The 13,872-nt window shown below is 55.6% G+C and overlaps 1 protein-coding gene across 7 annotated transcripts in view; it reads left to right on the forward strand.

Moving 5' to 3' along the window:
* ITGB4 (integrin subunit beta 4) overlaps positions 1 to 13,872 on the forward strand; it is a 30,639-nt gene that overhangs the window by 5,403 nt on the left and 11,364 nt on the right. For 4 of the 7 annotated variants that reach the window (XM_072881326.1, XM_072881324.1, XM_072881330.1 and 1 more), the window contains 26 exons: positions 26 to 111; positions 626 to 727; positions 1,176 to 1,380; positions 1,934 to 2,030; positions 2,473 to 2,644; positions 3,332 to 3,595; positions 4,005 to 4,094; positions 4,266 to 4,388; positions 4,539 to 4,706; positions 5,003 to 5,079; positions 5,234 to 5,445; positions 5,743 to 5,846; positions 6,018 to 6,116; positions 6,762 to 6,888; positions 7,031 to 7,150; positions 7,664 to 7,770; positions 8,100 to 8,133; positions 8,595 to 8,783; positions 9,339 to 9,442; positions 9,883 to 9,941; positions 10,579 to 10,602; positions 10,766 to 10,914; positions 10,994 to 11,173; positions 11,750 to 11,898; positions 12,258 to 12,462; positions 13,405 to 13,565. In XM_072881326.1, the coding sequence (XP_072737427.1) occupies positions 26 to 111; positions 626 to 727; positions 1,176 to 1,380; positions 1,934 to 2,030; positions 2,473 to 2,644; positions 3,332 to 3,595; positions 4,005 to 4,094; positions 4,266 to 4,388; positions 4,539 to 4,706; positions 5,003 to 5,079; positions 5,234 to 5,445; positions 5,743 to 5,846; positions 6,018 to 6,116; positions 6,762 to 6,888; positions 7,031 to 7,150; positions 7,664 to 7,770; positions 8,100 to 8,133; positions 8,595 to 8,783; positions 9,339 to 9,442; positions 9,883 to 9,941; positions 10,579 to 10,602; positions 10,766 to 10,914; positions 10,994 to 11,173; positions 11,750 to 11,898; positions 12,258 to 12,462; positions 13,405 to 13,565 (3,407 nt within the window). The remainder of the gene's footprint in view (positions 1 to 25; positions 112 to 625; positions 728 to 1,175; positions 1,381 to 1,933; positions 2,031 to 2,472; positions 2,645 to 3,331; positions 3,596 to 4,004; positions 4,095 to 4,265; positions 4,389 to 4,538; positions 4,707 to 5,002; positions 5,080 to 5,233; positions 5,446 to 5,742; positions 5,847 to 6,017; positions 6,117 to 6,761; positions 6,889 to 7,030; positions 7,151 to 7,663; positions 7,771 to 8,099; positions 8,134 to 8,594; positions 8,784 to 9,338; positions 9,443 to 9,882; positions 9,942 to 10,578; positions 10,603 to 10,765; positions 10,915 to 10,993; positions 11,174 to 11,749; positions 11,899 to 12,257; positions 12,463 to 13,404; positions 13,566 to 13,872) is intronic. The other 3 variants (XM_072881327.1, XM_072881325.1, XM_072881328.1) reach the window with 2 other exon arrangements.

The following is a 13,872-nucleotide window of genomic DNA, read 5'->3' on the forward strand; positions in this document are numbered from 1 at the left end:
TTCCTGATGCCCTGATCTTTCCTAGTAGATAATCGTTGCGTGCTGTCCCAGGCAAAGAGCTGCACCGAGTGCATCCGAGTGGATAAGGACTGCTCCTTCTGCACTGATGAGGTGAGACCTTGCAGAGGAGCCCGGGGCTCCACTTCCCACCCTGCTGAGGGAGGGATTCCACCATCCCTGGTGAAAGCTGGGAGAGGGACCCAACAGCAGAGTCAGCTTCTGGCTCCAGCTTCTCTCTGCAAAGAGCTGGTCTGGATGGGAAGCACCAAAACATGAGTTTCCTTTTATGCAGACAAATGAGGAGGAAGGAGAGTCCAGGGAAAACTTGCAGGAATACAGGGGTTTATCAGAAAATGCCGGTGTACCAGATCTGAAACAGTGTGTGCAAGGGAGGGAGGGAGAGTCTTATCCCAGACAACCCAGTAACTCACTGGTGGTCGCATTTCCCTGGTGCTGGGGGACATTGGCTCTTCTGTGTGAGACTCATCCCCATCTCTCTGCCCTGCTCCTGCTCCCAAAGGCTCGCTAATGGTCTTGGCAGAGGACCCTGCTTCCTGACAAGTGCCTTTCCCACTTGCACAGATGATTCACTGCTTTCTGTGGTTTTTTCTTGCCCCCTTGGCAGAGCTTTGAAGAGCCTCGTTGCGACTTGCGGGAGAACTTGCTGCGGTACGGCTGTGGGGAGGCCAGCATCGTGTACACCAGGGGCGAGATGCGGACCCAGCAGGTGGGTACTGGGGAGACAGCCCTTGCTTGGCTTCTCCTGAGGGGTCCCACCATTCCCAGTGTCCTTCATGTCCTTCATCCTCCTCTAGTGTCTTCAGCAGGAAAAATACAAACAGACCAGAGGTCCAGACCTCTGTTTATGTAGGGTCTACTCAAAAACAATGCTCTGCTTTCACTAGCTGATGAACATATTGGCAACCAGCCCTGATGGTTTAGGGCTGGGGTGGCTTTTCAGGCAAAACAGATGTAAGCAAAATGCCAAGGTCTGGAGGAGGCATCCAGCTGGGCACGCGTGGAGGCTGCCTTAGTCCTTGGCTGTACATGAGGGAAGGGAGCATGATCATCCCTGCCTTTCCACTTCCCACGTATCTTGCTGCTCCTTGCCTCCTCCTCATTGCATCTGTGCAGGATGTGGAGTCCATCCCCTTCACATCACTCTTTCTTCATAGAATTCCAGTATCAACATGTCCCTGCAGAGGACCCAGGTGTACCCCCAGGGCATGTTCATGCGGCTGCGAGCTGGGGAGGAGATGAGCTTCAACATGGATGTCTTCCAGCCCTTAGAGAGCCCTGTGGATCTCTACATTCTCATGGACTTCTCCTACTCTATGTCTGATGATTTGGACAACCTCAAAAGCATGGGCCAAAACCTAGGTGAGACCAGAGCTGGTAGAAGAGGGGAGCCAGCTCCTGTGCTGATGAAGGCAGGCAGCTCACTCCTGCCTGCGGCTGTGAGTTCTCTGCCAGCACCGGAGAAAGGGATACAACTGGCAAAGGGCTGAGAGGTGTCTGTTTTAATTAGAGTTTCTTATTGCTGCTTTGTGCAGCTTTATGGGGGGATGTCTCTCCTGGCCCTGCAGGCATCACCACGTGTGCTCTCTCCTTTCAGCCCCGTGTGGGAGCTGGTGCCCTGCAGAGTTGATCTGTGCAGTGGCTTTGAGTGGTGTCTTGAACCTATAGGTGTGGTGTGTGCTATTGCAGAAGCTCCAGTCTTGGAAAGGGGCTACCAAAGGTGGTATAGGTTTCTACCCCAGAAAAGACAAGCCCCAAGCCCAAAAAGCTTAAAAGCTGACAGTTCAGGAGTCTTATCTAAGATCTGACCAGCAGAGAAGATGCCCAGGAAAGGACTTCTTTCCCTGGAGCAGCGACCTCACAGGCATCTCTTTATTCACATTGTCTCTTCCTCTCTCCCTTCCTCTCCTCCCAGCGGAGTTCCTGCAAGCTCTAACCTCCAATTACACGATTGGATTCGGCAAGTTTGTGGATAAAGTCTCATCCCCTCAGACAGACATGAGACCTGAGAAGTGAGTGAGGCCAGTGGGTCCCCAGGATGGGAGCAGAAGGGAGGGCAGGCGCTTTCTGTTTCTCTGTGGCTTTCCTGATCTTTACTGTCTGCAGTGCGAGAGCCTCTGTCCATCTCTCTCCCTTCATTGTGAATGTCTCCCCTGGCCTCCCCACCCTGTGCTCAGGGCTTGCTGTAGCACCATGCCAATGCGAGCAGTGTCCTCCTCCGCTTTCAGACCTTCCCTGCTCTGCCACAACAGGTTACATGTCTTGTTTTCTCCTCCATCTCTGCCCTCATCCCTTCTACCTCTCAGTACTGATGGCTTGCCAACTCAACTTCACATCTTTGCTTGAGGGAACTCCCCAGCCCCCGGGTGCTCTCCCCATCCTTCCCCTCCTTGCACCCAGGCATCCCTTTGCTCCTGCCTGCTGCAAAAACCCTGCTCTCCCTTTCTCTCCTAGGCTGCGCGAGCCCTGGAACAACGCCGACTCCCCCTTCTCCTTCAAGAACGTCATCCGCCTGACCAGCAACATCAACTACTTCAGCCGGGAGCTCAGGAAAGAGCGCATCTCTGGCAACCTGGATGCCCCTGAGGGCGGCTTTGATGCCATCCTGCAGACAGCTGTTTGCAAGGTGATGGTGGCCAGGGATGCAGGAGCCGTGTGGCCAGGGCTCCATTTTTAATTAGTGGATCTTCTTGATACTGGGTGATGAGCAAAAGAGCAGCATGCTAGGCAGCTGACAAGACAGCCGGGGAGCCCAGGTTATACGTTCAGATACAGTCTGTTCTTGCCCTCCCAGCCGCATGCTGTCGGTGCTGAGTTGTTTTGCATTCCCAATTTTTCCTAGGTCTTAGACCATCTGTGTGTGTATCTCTGGTGTTTGATCCCCAGCACAGGAGTGGCTTGCTGGGCACCCTCCGTGTGCTCTTTGCTCTGTCCCACTTTGTGCCCACGGTGGTGAAACTCTGCTCCCTGGAAAACAGCCCGCTTGGGCTTGGCCATTTGGCTGAGGGATGAGCACAGCTCCAAACACATCCACAAAAGCGTGGGTTTTCCTCCTGTGCATATATGTGCCTGGCACCAAGCTGCTGGGAGACATCCTATGCATTGGGGGTGCAGATGGGGGAAGCGGAGACCTGCTGGCTTGGATTCCCAGGGCTACGTAGCTGGTTGCGTTTGCTGCTGAGTGGAGGTGGTGCCTTGCCCCTTGGGTTTTCCATCTCCTGCCAGTGCTGGCTGGCCAAAGGCTGCAAGTGCTGTGCAGTGGTTTGGGGCGGACACAGAGATAAAGGTTCCTTTTCTTCCTCCCCGGCTGTAGGATAAGATTGGCTGGAGGAAGGACAGCACTCACCTACTCGTGTTCTCCACCGAATCTGCCTTTCACTATGAAGCTGATGGTACGAACGTCCTGGCAGGGATCCTGACAAGAAATGATGAGCAGTGTCACCTAGACACCAATGGCACCTATGTGTATGACACCAAGCAGGACTATCCTTCGGTGCCCACCCTGGTGCGCCTGTTGGGCCAACACAACATCATCCCCATCTTTGCTGTCACCAACCACTCCTACAGCTACTACGAGGTGAGGAGACCATGGTGGTGGTGCCATGTGGGCTTACCTTTCCTCCAGGACCATTGCTCCTCTGGCTGCAGCTTGGCTGTGAGGAGAAAGTGTTCTCCCATCTCTTGTCCCCCAGTGCTAAACCAGCCCTTTCATACTTTGGGAGGGTGCCACAGTGTGTTGGGGGGCTGCTCTGGGTCATGGGAGGTCTCAGGCTGTATTACTGGGTGCAGGAATCTGGGCTCCTAGAGGTCTCCCCGTGTTGGTGTCTGTTTCTTGTAAAGCAGTGGGGGACAGAGCTGGAGAGTAATTTAGGCTGGAAGGAACCTTTGGAGGTCTCTGGTCCAAGTCCTGCTCAAAGCAGAGCCCACTTCAGTGCTAGAGGAGGTTTCTCAAGGCCTTGGCTCAGGGGGATCCTGTCTCTCTGCAGAAGCTGCACAAGTATTTCCCCATCTCTGAGATCGGGGTGCTCCAGGAAGATTCTTCCAACATCGTGGAGCTGCTCCGCACAGCCTTTGAGGTAACAGTGCTCTCTGCGGCTTTGCTCTCGCTCCCAGGGAAGGCAGAGGGTGGGCACCTCCTGCCCAGGAGAGCAGGCAGGAGGCAGGATGCAGCCCCTCTGGGGCAGGCCATGGGGTGGTCGCAGGTGTACTGCTGAAAATCAATGTTGTGGTTATCTTCTGCCACCCAGCGTATCCGCTCCAAGATGGACATCCGGGCTGACTTTGTCCCCAAAGCCATGAAGACAGAGTTCACCTCCTTGATGTATGAAAAGACAGAATCTGGTTCCTTCCACATCACCCGTGGAGAAGTGGTAAGTCCTTGGATGGCCCCAGAGGAAAGGAGTGTGTGAGGGGCTGAGCCCTCCACTGCATCTCTTCTTCCCACTTGACCTGGGCTCGGTCCGGCTGAGCTGTGGTCCAGCAGAGCTGGCTCACCCCTGCGGAATGTCCCTTCCTTCCAGGGCAAGTTCAATGTGCGTGTGAAGGCGCTTGAGTACATTGGTGGGCAGCACGTCTGCAGCCTCCCTGAGAAAGACCGGCAGGGAGTTATCCACGTGAAACCCACGTCCCTGAGCGACAGCCTCAAAGTCACAGCCTCTGTCATCTGTGACGTGTGTCCTTGTGAACAGGTACACGGGGGTGCGTGTTGCAGAGAGATGTCCTCCCTCTGGGCAGCCTGGGGTGGGAATGTGTTGGTTGGCACATGTGGGTCCTCCTGGACCCCTCACCATTGCTCAGCGGAGGCTCAGCCTGGCCAAGAAGAAAGATCTTCATCGCTGCCTGTACCAAGCTGGGCACGTTTTCCTGTGGCAGGGCTCAGTCTTGTGGGCAAAACTTTGCCCCTAGATCTGCCTTTCTGATTCCTGAAATGGTCTTGGGGGCAGCCAAGCCCATTCGGCAACACCTCTTCTCTCTTCTCTTACAGCAACAAGACTTTAACTCAGGCAAGTGCAGCGTCCATGGGGACTTTGTCTGCGGACAGTGCATCTGCCACCCGGGCTGGTAAGGACTTTGTCCAGCTCTGTACCCCTCCCAGGGTTCCTGCTGGGTCTGGGGACTCACAGTGACACACTCTCATGCCCTGGGCATCGTGCCCAGGACCCCGCTGTCCTGCGCTCTGCTCCTGCCTCTCTCAGCACCATCTCCTCCCCACCAGGCGAGGGGACACATGCAACTGCTCCCTGGCGTCGTCCCCCAACAATAAAGCCTGCATCCGCCCTGGAGATGTGGAGCTGTGCTCAGGCCGGGGCGAGTGCCTGTGCGGGAAGTGCCAGTGCTACTCCGAGGACCTGACGCAGCGCTTCGACGGGGACTTCTGCGAGTACGATGTCCTGCAGTGCCCACGCACCTCCGGCTTCCTCTGCAACGGTGAGAGCAGCCCCACCACCCCCAGCATCCCCCAGCTGTGGGGTGCACTGTGCCCTGCTCTGTGCCAGTGGCATAGGCAGGGTGTCCCTGGGTTGGTAGTACTGGCATGGGGAGTTGAGTGACCAGCAATAGGCTGCGGGGACTCTGCACTTGTGAATGTGCAGGGAGGATGCCGTGGAGTCTGTTTGCAGGCTCTTTGCACCCCAAGGAAAGCGGGAGAGCCGGGGCAGCCTGAGAGCAGGGCCAAGGGAGCAGCGCAGCACTGGTCCCTGGGTAATGCCTCCTCTTGCGTCGCAGATCGTGGTCGCTGCTCCAAGGGCGCGTGCGTGTGTGAGAGCGGCTGGGAGGGTCCAGGCTGCGAATGTCCCACGAGCAATGACACCTGCATCGACAGCCGAGGGGTAGGTCCTGCCCTGCCTGTGTGAGGGACGACTGGACCAGGCAGGGCTGTAGCAAATTGCCCCGATGCCAGATGTTCAGGGCTGCTGGGAGCTGGCACCTTGCTTGACTCCCAGTGCCACTGCGTGTCTATGATTGCTCTTGGACCCCGACTGTCACCTCTTCCCTCACAGGGCATTTGCAATAACCATGGGAGGTGCGAATGTGGCAGATGCATCTGTGACAAGGCTTCACTGTACACCAGCTCCACCTGCGAAATCAGCTACTCCCTGGTGAGGCTCAGCCTGGGTTCCTCTGGGTTTATCACTTCTCCTTCCCATGTAGAGCCTCCGGGGAAAGACAGCAAAGCAGAGATGAAGGCATATCTTGGTCAGGAGCAGAATCCTGAGCAAGGGTTGGTCTTGCCTATCCAGCCTTCGGTGGCCAGGAGGGGTCTGGTATGGGAGCTGTTTTGCAGCTGCAGGCTTTCTTTGCCCTCCAGTTCACCAGCAGCAACTGTTGAATGTCCATCTGTGTTTATCTGCACACTGGTGAAGGGCAGAGGTTTGAGGCTTGGCTCCTGGCTTGTTCTGATTTGTCTCAAGACTGGAAAAAACATTTCATGGTCTCATGCCTGTTTAGCCCATTGACAAACATGGGCTAATCCTACGGTGGGAGTCGAGAAAGCTGGCTTGGTTGTATTTTGGGAAGGCCCTCTGAGAAGATCTAATCACTGCCCAAATGCAGGCTGTTGGTATAAGAGATTTTGGAGCCGGCTTCATTAGTTGCTTGCTCTCTGTTATTCCTCTTTTCGACCTTGCCCTGGCACTGGGGTGAGGACACCGTGTTGCCTCTCCAGCTCTGCCTTTTGGAGGTGATGTCCTCCCTTGCTCCCCATGGGCTGTTTCCTGACCGTCCCACCTTGTATCTCTGCCCAGGGCTTCCAGGCTGTGTGCGAGAGCATCCGGGACTGTGTTCGCTGCCAGGCCTGGGGAACAGGTAACATGAAAGGGAACTGCAGCACGTGCCACCTCCAGATCCAGATGGTGGAAGAGCTGAAGAAAGGTACTGGGAGAAGTGGAGCTGGGTGCAGACACGTGTGGTTTGTCTCCTGTGGGCCCTGCCCCGTGTGTGTGTGCATGAGGGGCTGCTCTCCAAGCTTTTCCTGGTCCTGATGACTTTGCAACCGTGTCCCCTTTCTCTGCAGAGGAGGCCAGCGAGCACTGCTCATTCCAGGATGAGGAGGACGATTGCACATACCACTACACCCTGGAGGGAGACCCCAGTGTCCTCCCCAACACCACCGTCCACGTGCAGAAGAAAAAAGGTGAGCAGGGACCCGGCAGGAGGGGATGTCCAGCCTGGGGTCTGGATCAGCAGTGACCTGCTCCATAGCACCTCTGATTCCCGCTTTGTCCCTTTGCCGTGCCCCTGGGCAGGGTCAGCTGCAGGCAGTACCTCCCTGCCCACCTTCCTGCGTGACAGGGGTGGGTGGCGTTGGCTGTCACATGAACTGCAAGGAGTGGAGTGTAGCATCCTCAGAGACCAGCGCCTTTAGAGATCAGTGCCTTTTTGCTGCCGGCATGGGCAGGGATTGATGCGAGGTGCTGAATAGCCCCTTGGGATGGCTGGATGTGAGCAGAGGTGTGGGATAGTTCTCCCTGAACAGCACTTTTTGTTGTGAGCACCAAGAGAGAAGTTCTGGAGCTTAACTGGGCTACTCCATCCCTTAAAGAGCTGTGGTCCAGCCTTTCCCCTCTGTCCCTGCCTCCCCACTCCCTCCCTGCACACACCACGCAGGGGGGTTGATGCCCAGAAGTGATGTTGCTGTCGCTTGCAGAGTGCCCACCGGGGAGCTTCCTCTGGCTCATCCCACTGCTCATCTTCCTCATCCTGCTCCTGGGGCTGCTGCTGCTGCTCTGCTGGAAGTTCTGCACCTGCTGCAAGGTGAGCACCTCGGCTGGCTGCCCCAGCCCGAGGAGAGGACCAGATAAAGGCCAAAAACGTGACAAATTTCCAGAATTCATCCAGCCTCCAGCATGGCCAGATTGGCAGGGCCTGGGTCCTAGTGGTATCTAGCAGCTCTGCTGTCACCGACATGAGTTGCTGTGGGATTTCCCCCACTGAAGGGATGTCTGGCTAAAATCAGCTTCCAGAGCCCCATCCATTCGTTGCCAACCCATCTCCACTGATGTGAATCCTCCCAGCTGGAGAGGTGGGGGGTTTTTTTGCCCTTGCCTGCAAATTGATTGTGTCTTTGGTAATTTGTTTTCTAGGCTTGCCTGGCCCTGCTTCCCTGCTGCGCACGAGGTACCAGCCCTTTGAACTGGGAGGGAGAGGGATCTGTGGGGTTCACTGCCTTCCGGGGCTGGGCGGGCGTGCTGGGATAAGCGTCGTTCCTCCTCCTCCTCCTCTCTGGGCTGGGGAGGTGGATCAGGGGAAAAGCTCCTAGCAGAGAGCCTGAGCCAAGGACCCTTGAGCTGCTGCTCCACTGCTCCTCCCTGCCCCACACCCTGGTGTGCCCTACTGGGAATCCCACTGCTGGCTCTTGTCTGACCAGTGTTGCTTGTAATGCCTAGCTGGTGTGACGTGCTCTCCCCATTCATGGACACCCCTTGCCCTCTCCACCCCACTCCACTCCCGACATCCCAACACCCTTAGCGTGATGGTAGCCCTAAAGATTCCCCAGAACAAAGTCTCTGGTGTTGGGAAGTTGATGGCTGGTGTTGTCCCAGTCTGCCCAGACTCTGAACCTGCCCCTGGCTCTGCAGGTCGCACCATTGGCTTCAAGGAGGACCACTACATGCTTCGCCACAGCCTCATGTCCTCTGACCACCTAGACACCCCCATGGTCCGCAGCGGGTCTCTCAAGGGTCGGGACACAGTCCGCTGGAAGATCAACAACAATGTTCACAAACAGGGCTTCACCTCCCTCCCTGCCCCCAACCTCAAAGATCTCGGTGAGTGCCACATCTGAGGAACAGGGCGTGGGAGATGCTGCGTGTAGAGATGCTGTGGGAGCCGTAAAGGACACGAACCCTTGGTGGCGGCTACCAGCTCCAGCAGCCATGGTGCTACCTCCAAGCCCAGTTGCAAGGGGGGTTGTTCCTTTATCTGCTTCTATCCTGGGGGAAGCTGAGCAGCACATTCCTGTGTTCAGCCCTGTAGCAGGACAGGTGGTAGCCTTGGAGACCTCCTGACAGCCTGGCCGCGTGGTGGGTGTACCCTGCATGTGTCTTAGTCTCATTAGCTCAGTGACCCAGCCTTGATTTTGCTGACTCATCAGTCCAGAGCCACCACTGGACAATGTCTCCTTTGCTGGATCTGGCAGAGAGCTTCCCAGTTAGCCCTCCAGTTCTCAGAGGGTTTTCTCTGCTGGTGCTTTGGGGTTTGGGTGCTAGTGATACAGGATCTGGACACCGAGCATCATGCGTGTCCCCATGCTTCCAGCTTTTGGCTGGGTTATTTCTCTGACCAAGAAGGAAGGAGTTTGATTTGGGAATTTCTCTTTCCAGTTCCCTATGGCCTGTCTTTGAGGCTGACCCGGCTTTTCACACAGAACCTGGTGAAGCCGGACACCCGGGAGTGCGAGCAGCTGCGCAAGGAAGTGGAGGAGAACGTACGAGCCCAGGCGCGAGGGGGGCTTGGGGTGGGACTGGGGGATAGCCATGCTGAGGGGGTGTCTGCGATGCTGGGGAACGGGGAGTGCCCCTTCCCTGTGAACCCAGGCAGCTCTTGAAAGGAAGAAGCAATTTTTCCTCTTTCTGAAAGAAAGCACAGATTTTAAGATCACAATTGTGAGAATTATCAAAGCATCACATTGATGAGATTTGAGGTTTGCTTCAGGGCATGTGGTCTGAAGCTCCTGTTTGGCTTCAGTTCGCAGCCATATTCTGGGGAGAAACCATGTGGTGGTCTCTGCCTGGCATGGCAGGGTGAGGTGGGAGGACCTGGGGGTGGCCAGAGAGTTCTCTTGTTTGCTGGCAGCAGCGTCTGCTTGCTGAACACATCCCTGATCAGCAAGGGATGTGTTGTGAAAGTCCTTCTTGCTCCTTGCAGCTGAACGACGTTTTCAAGCACATCCCTGGCTGCCACAAGCTCCAGCAGACCAAGTTCAGGTGAGTCACTGGGGGAGAGACTTCCTGCGGGGCAGGGTTCCCCCAGGGCCCTTCTGATGAGGGAGTGGACCAGAGGGCTGGGATGTGAAATCTGGGATGCCGGGAGGCAGCGTGGTCTGTGAACCATCCCTGGCACAACCTCAAGCCTGGTGCGGTGCTTCGCCCACCCAGGGCTGCAGAGCAGAGCCCACCCAGCTGTGCAGGTGATCTCAGCTGCATCTGGCTTTGGACCTGAGACTCGTACAGACAGGGACAAATCCTGGTCGCATGGTGCTCAATGGGAAAATTCCCATTGACTTCAAAAGCTTCAGCCCTGTGCAAAGTTACAAATGCCTGGTGCAGGACGGAGGAGTTTGGGGATGCTGGTGCTGAGCAGGGAGCGTTATCGCCTTCCCATGGCTCTGACCAGATGTGATCTCCCCCGCAGGCATGTTCCTCATTGCATTGGGAAACCAGGGCTGGAGGGAGCAGCCAGGCAGGAGGGAACATGCGATGGGGCCACGGGCTCTGCAGGATGGGTTGGTACCCGCAGGGCAGCTGCCACGGCTCAGGCCTGCACAGGGCTGTGATTCATGCAGAACTTTGTCTCCCCAAATGCGTTAGTCACTCTAATCTGTTGTTTTGTTTTTTTTTCCAGGTTACAGCCCAATTCTGGGAAAAGGTAAGAGGAACTTGTAGCCCTCTCTTGTGCTGCTTCTCCCTCTTTGTACACATGTGTGGGGTGACTGAATGCCTCACGCACTGACTAGCCCCTCCAGCTGCTATATGAGATGAGCAACCCTGGCCTCAGCTCTTACCTGGCTTTCTCTTCCCACCGGTCGCAGGCAGGACCACACCATTGTGGACACAGTGCTCACTGCCCCTCGCTCAGCCAAACCAGAGATCATCAAAGTGGTGGAAAAGCATGTTTCCCACGAGGCTTTCAATGACCTGAAGGTTTCACCTGGTTATTACACTGTGACCTCAGACCAAGGTAGGGAGCAGAGTCCAGCGTTGCCTCCTGGTTGGGCAGGGGGGCATTTCCCACCTCTCACCATTGCGCCTTCCCCTAGATGCTCACGGGATGGTGGAGTTCCAAGAGGCCGTGGAGCTGGTGGATGTCCGTGTCCCACTCTTCATCAGGGAGGAGGATGATGATGAGAAGCAGCTGCAGGTGGAGGCCATTGATGTCCCCACCGGCATTGCAGAGATTGGACGCAGGCTTGTCAATATCACCATCATCAAAGAACAAGGTGAAGGGCTGCGACCATGGCACAAGATGAAGGGCGTTTGTGTTTGAGTGTCCCATGTCCAGATGGACTCGTGGTTTCTAAGGATGCACAGCCTGCGTATCTGAGCTCCCCCAGATCACAGACCAGAGACTTGCTTGGTGACTCCTATCTTAAGTCACCTGGGTCTAAACTAGAGCATGTTTTAAAGCATCCAAAGGAGGGTCATCATCCCTGGTGACAGAGACCCAAACATTTGACCATCACAAGTTTAGATGCTATCAATTCCATGGCAGATACAGGGTTGACCTCTGCTGCTCCAGTTCATAGCTTGCTGGAGTAAAGTAAAACCTCTTTGCTGCTGTGCTGTGCTTGGGGCAGGTGAATGTCCCCAGCAGTTTGCCTCTGCTTCCTTTCTGGTTGTTTTGAGCAGGGAGCACGAGTCAGGAGTGGTAAAGTCTCCAGCCCATGCAGTAATATTTCATACACAGTTCACACCCACAGGTGATAGGAACTCTGTTCAGGGAGGACACCTGTGTATTTGTAATGTGATTCTTCACATATTTGCTCTACACATTCGTTCTCTCCTGCCCCTTCCAGCCAGCAGCCTCATCACCTTCTTGCAGCCAGCCTATTCCCACAGCCGCTTTGATAAGCTGGCCAAGATCCCTGTCCTCCGGGAAATCATAGACAACGGGAAATCCCAAGTCACCTACAGGACCCGGGATCTCACCGCCAAAAATGGCAGGGTAAGGGTGATGTTCCTGTCCTTGTCAGGCAGGAACGAGTGGGCACAGAGGGCTGGGAAGGAACCAGCCCCAGGGCTGCAGAAGAGTAGTTGATCAGGCTCAAAGGGGATGTGGCTGGGAGAGGGGAGACCCAAGGCTTGAGGTTAGCACAAGGGCAGACATTTACCTCCATCCCTTGCTCCCTGTGCCTCAGGGACCTGAGAAGCTGCCTGTACCTGAGGCAGAGGGTACTGACTGCCCCCTGAGCTGTGGGCACTGGGCGGCAAGTGGGGATTCACTGGGAGATGAGGGGAAGCTCTCTGTGAGCCTTCTCATGGATGCTGTGGGCTATAATCACGCACCTCTTCCTTCTCCTCCAGGACTACATCTTCACAGAGGGTGACCTGGTCTTCCAGCCTGGGGAGACCCGAAAGGAGGTGCAGGTCCCCTTGCTGGAGCTGACTGAAATAGATACCCTCCTACACAACTGCCAGCTCAAGCAGTTCGCCATCGACCTCCTCCATCCCAAGCATGGTGCCAAGATTGGCCGATACCCCCAGACCACGGTGACCATTGCCGACCCAGGTGAGAGCTGGCAGCCAGGCAGTGGGGAATGGCAGCAGGGGTTGTGGGACCTCCACACCGGGCCAGCCCACCCCGAGGTGGTGTACAGAGCTCTAGCCCTGCTCCTCACCCAAAAAGCGGCAATGAGGTTTCTCCAGCTCCGACTGGTAGATTTGGGCCTCCCTCTAGAGGCATTAGTGGGTATAGACAGTGGGTAGGAAGAAGATGGATAATCTACCTCGCAAAAGGAAATGGAGTGGATTCTTCATTCCCTTTCCTTGGGGATTTGAATAAAAAGCTATAAAAATAGGGGAGAGGTGGGACTTGCTATGAGCTGTGCTTGGTGGTTCCTGTGGCTGGACAAGCAAAACTGTCATCAAGTGGGTCGATAACGTAAAGGTATTTATCACAGTACTGGTCATGAATACTAGGAATACAAGAAAGTCCCTTGTCACTGGACCAACCAGAACTGCTTCAGGGGCAGGCACTGGGGCTGGAGAGGTTCCAGAGTGCTCTCGGCTGGACTTGGTGTGTTTCCAGGAGAAGCAACTGGGCGACGCGAGAAGGCTCTGCCCATCTCCGTCTTCTCTCATGGCTGCACAGGGCAACTGAGCAAGATGTTGAAGCATTATTAAATACATTCAGACAGAGCTAAAGATTTTCAGAAGCAAGAAGGTGGTCTCTTCATTTCTTCCTAGTTGGGCAGCCTGTGAGAAGCAGCAGGAGGTGCAGGACTTGGGGGGTCTGAGCCCAACTCTCATGCCAGCTTGCTATGTGGCTTTGGTGGGATGTTATCACCAAGTGCCTCAGTTTCCCTTCTCTACGATGGGGATCTACCCCTCAGAAATGCTTTGAGATGCTCACTCAGGATGGCAGGGCAGTGCTGGAGAGAGGCACACTTCCTTCATTTCCTTCCATGCAGGGGACTAGCACTGATGTGACCTTTCTTCCTCATGTCTGCAGAGGTGGTGGATAGTGTCCCCTCGATGACTGGCCTGAGCCAGGTCTCCCAGTCCCCCAAAGGCCGCCTGAGTGCACCACTTAATCCCAATGCCCATGCTTTCGGCTCCAGGGAAATCCGCTTCAGCTGGTTTACTCCACCGGGAAAACCTCTGGGGTACAAGGTAAGGGGTGAGTGGATCCCAGGGGAGGGTGTGGGTCCCATCCTGCAGGTGTTTCACACACACAGTCATTTGTTCCGAAGGGATGGGGAGAAGATGCCCAAAGCAGGGAGCAAGCTCACTCCTCTAGCCCCCTCCATCCTTGAGGGACCATTGCTGGGTGGATGTGGGATTTGCCCGAAAGATTCCTGGTGGGTTCATCTCCCTTTCCATCATTTACCATAAAGTGCCCAGACTGTTCTGGCCTCCCATTTCAGAGGAATGGCACAACACCCTGGCTTTCCCAGAGCAGATCTAATAAGAGAGAGAT

Source organism: Ciconia boyciana, chromosome 16, assembly GCF_034638445.1.
Source record: "Ciconia boyciana chromosome 16, ASM3463844v1, whole genome shotgun sequence".
Classification (NCBI taxonomy): Eukaryota; Metazoa; Chordata; class Aves; order Ciconiiformes; family Ciconiidae; genus Ciconia; species Ciconia boyciana.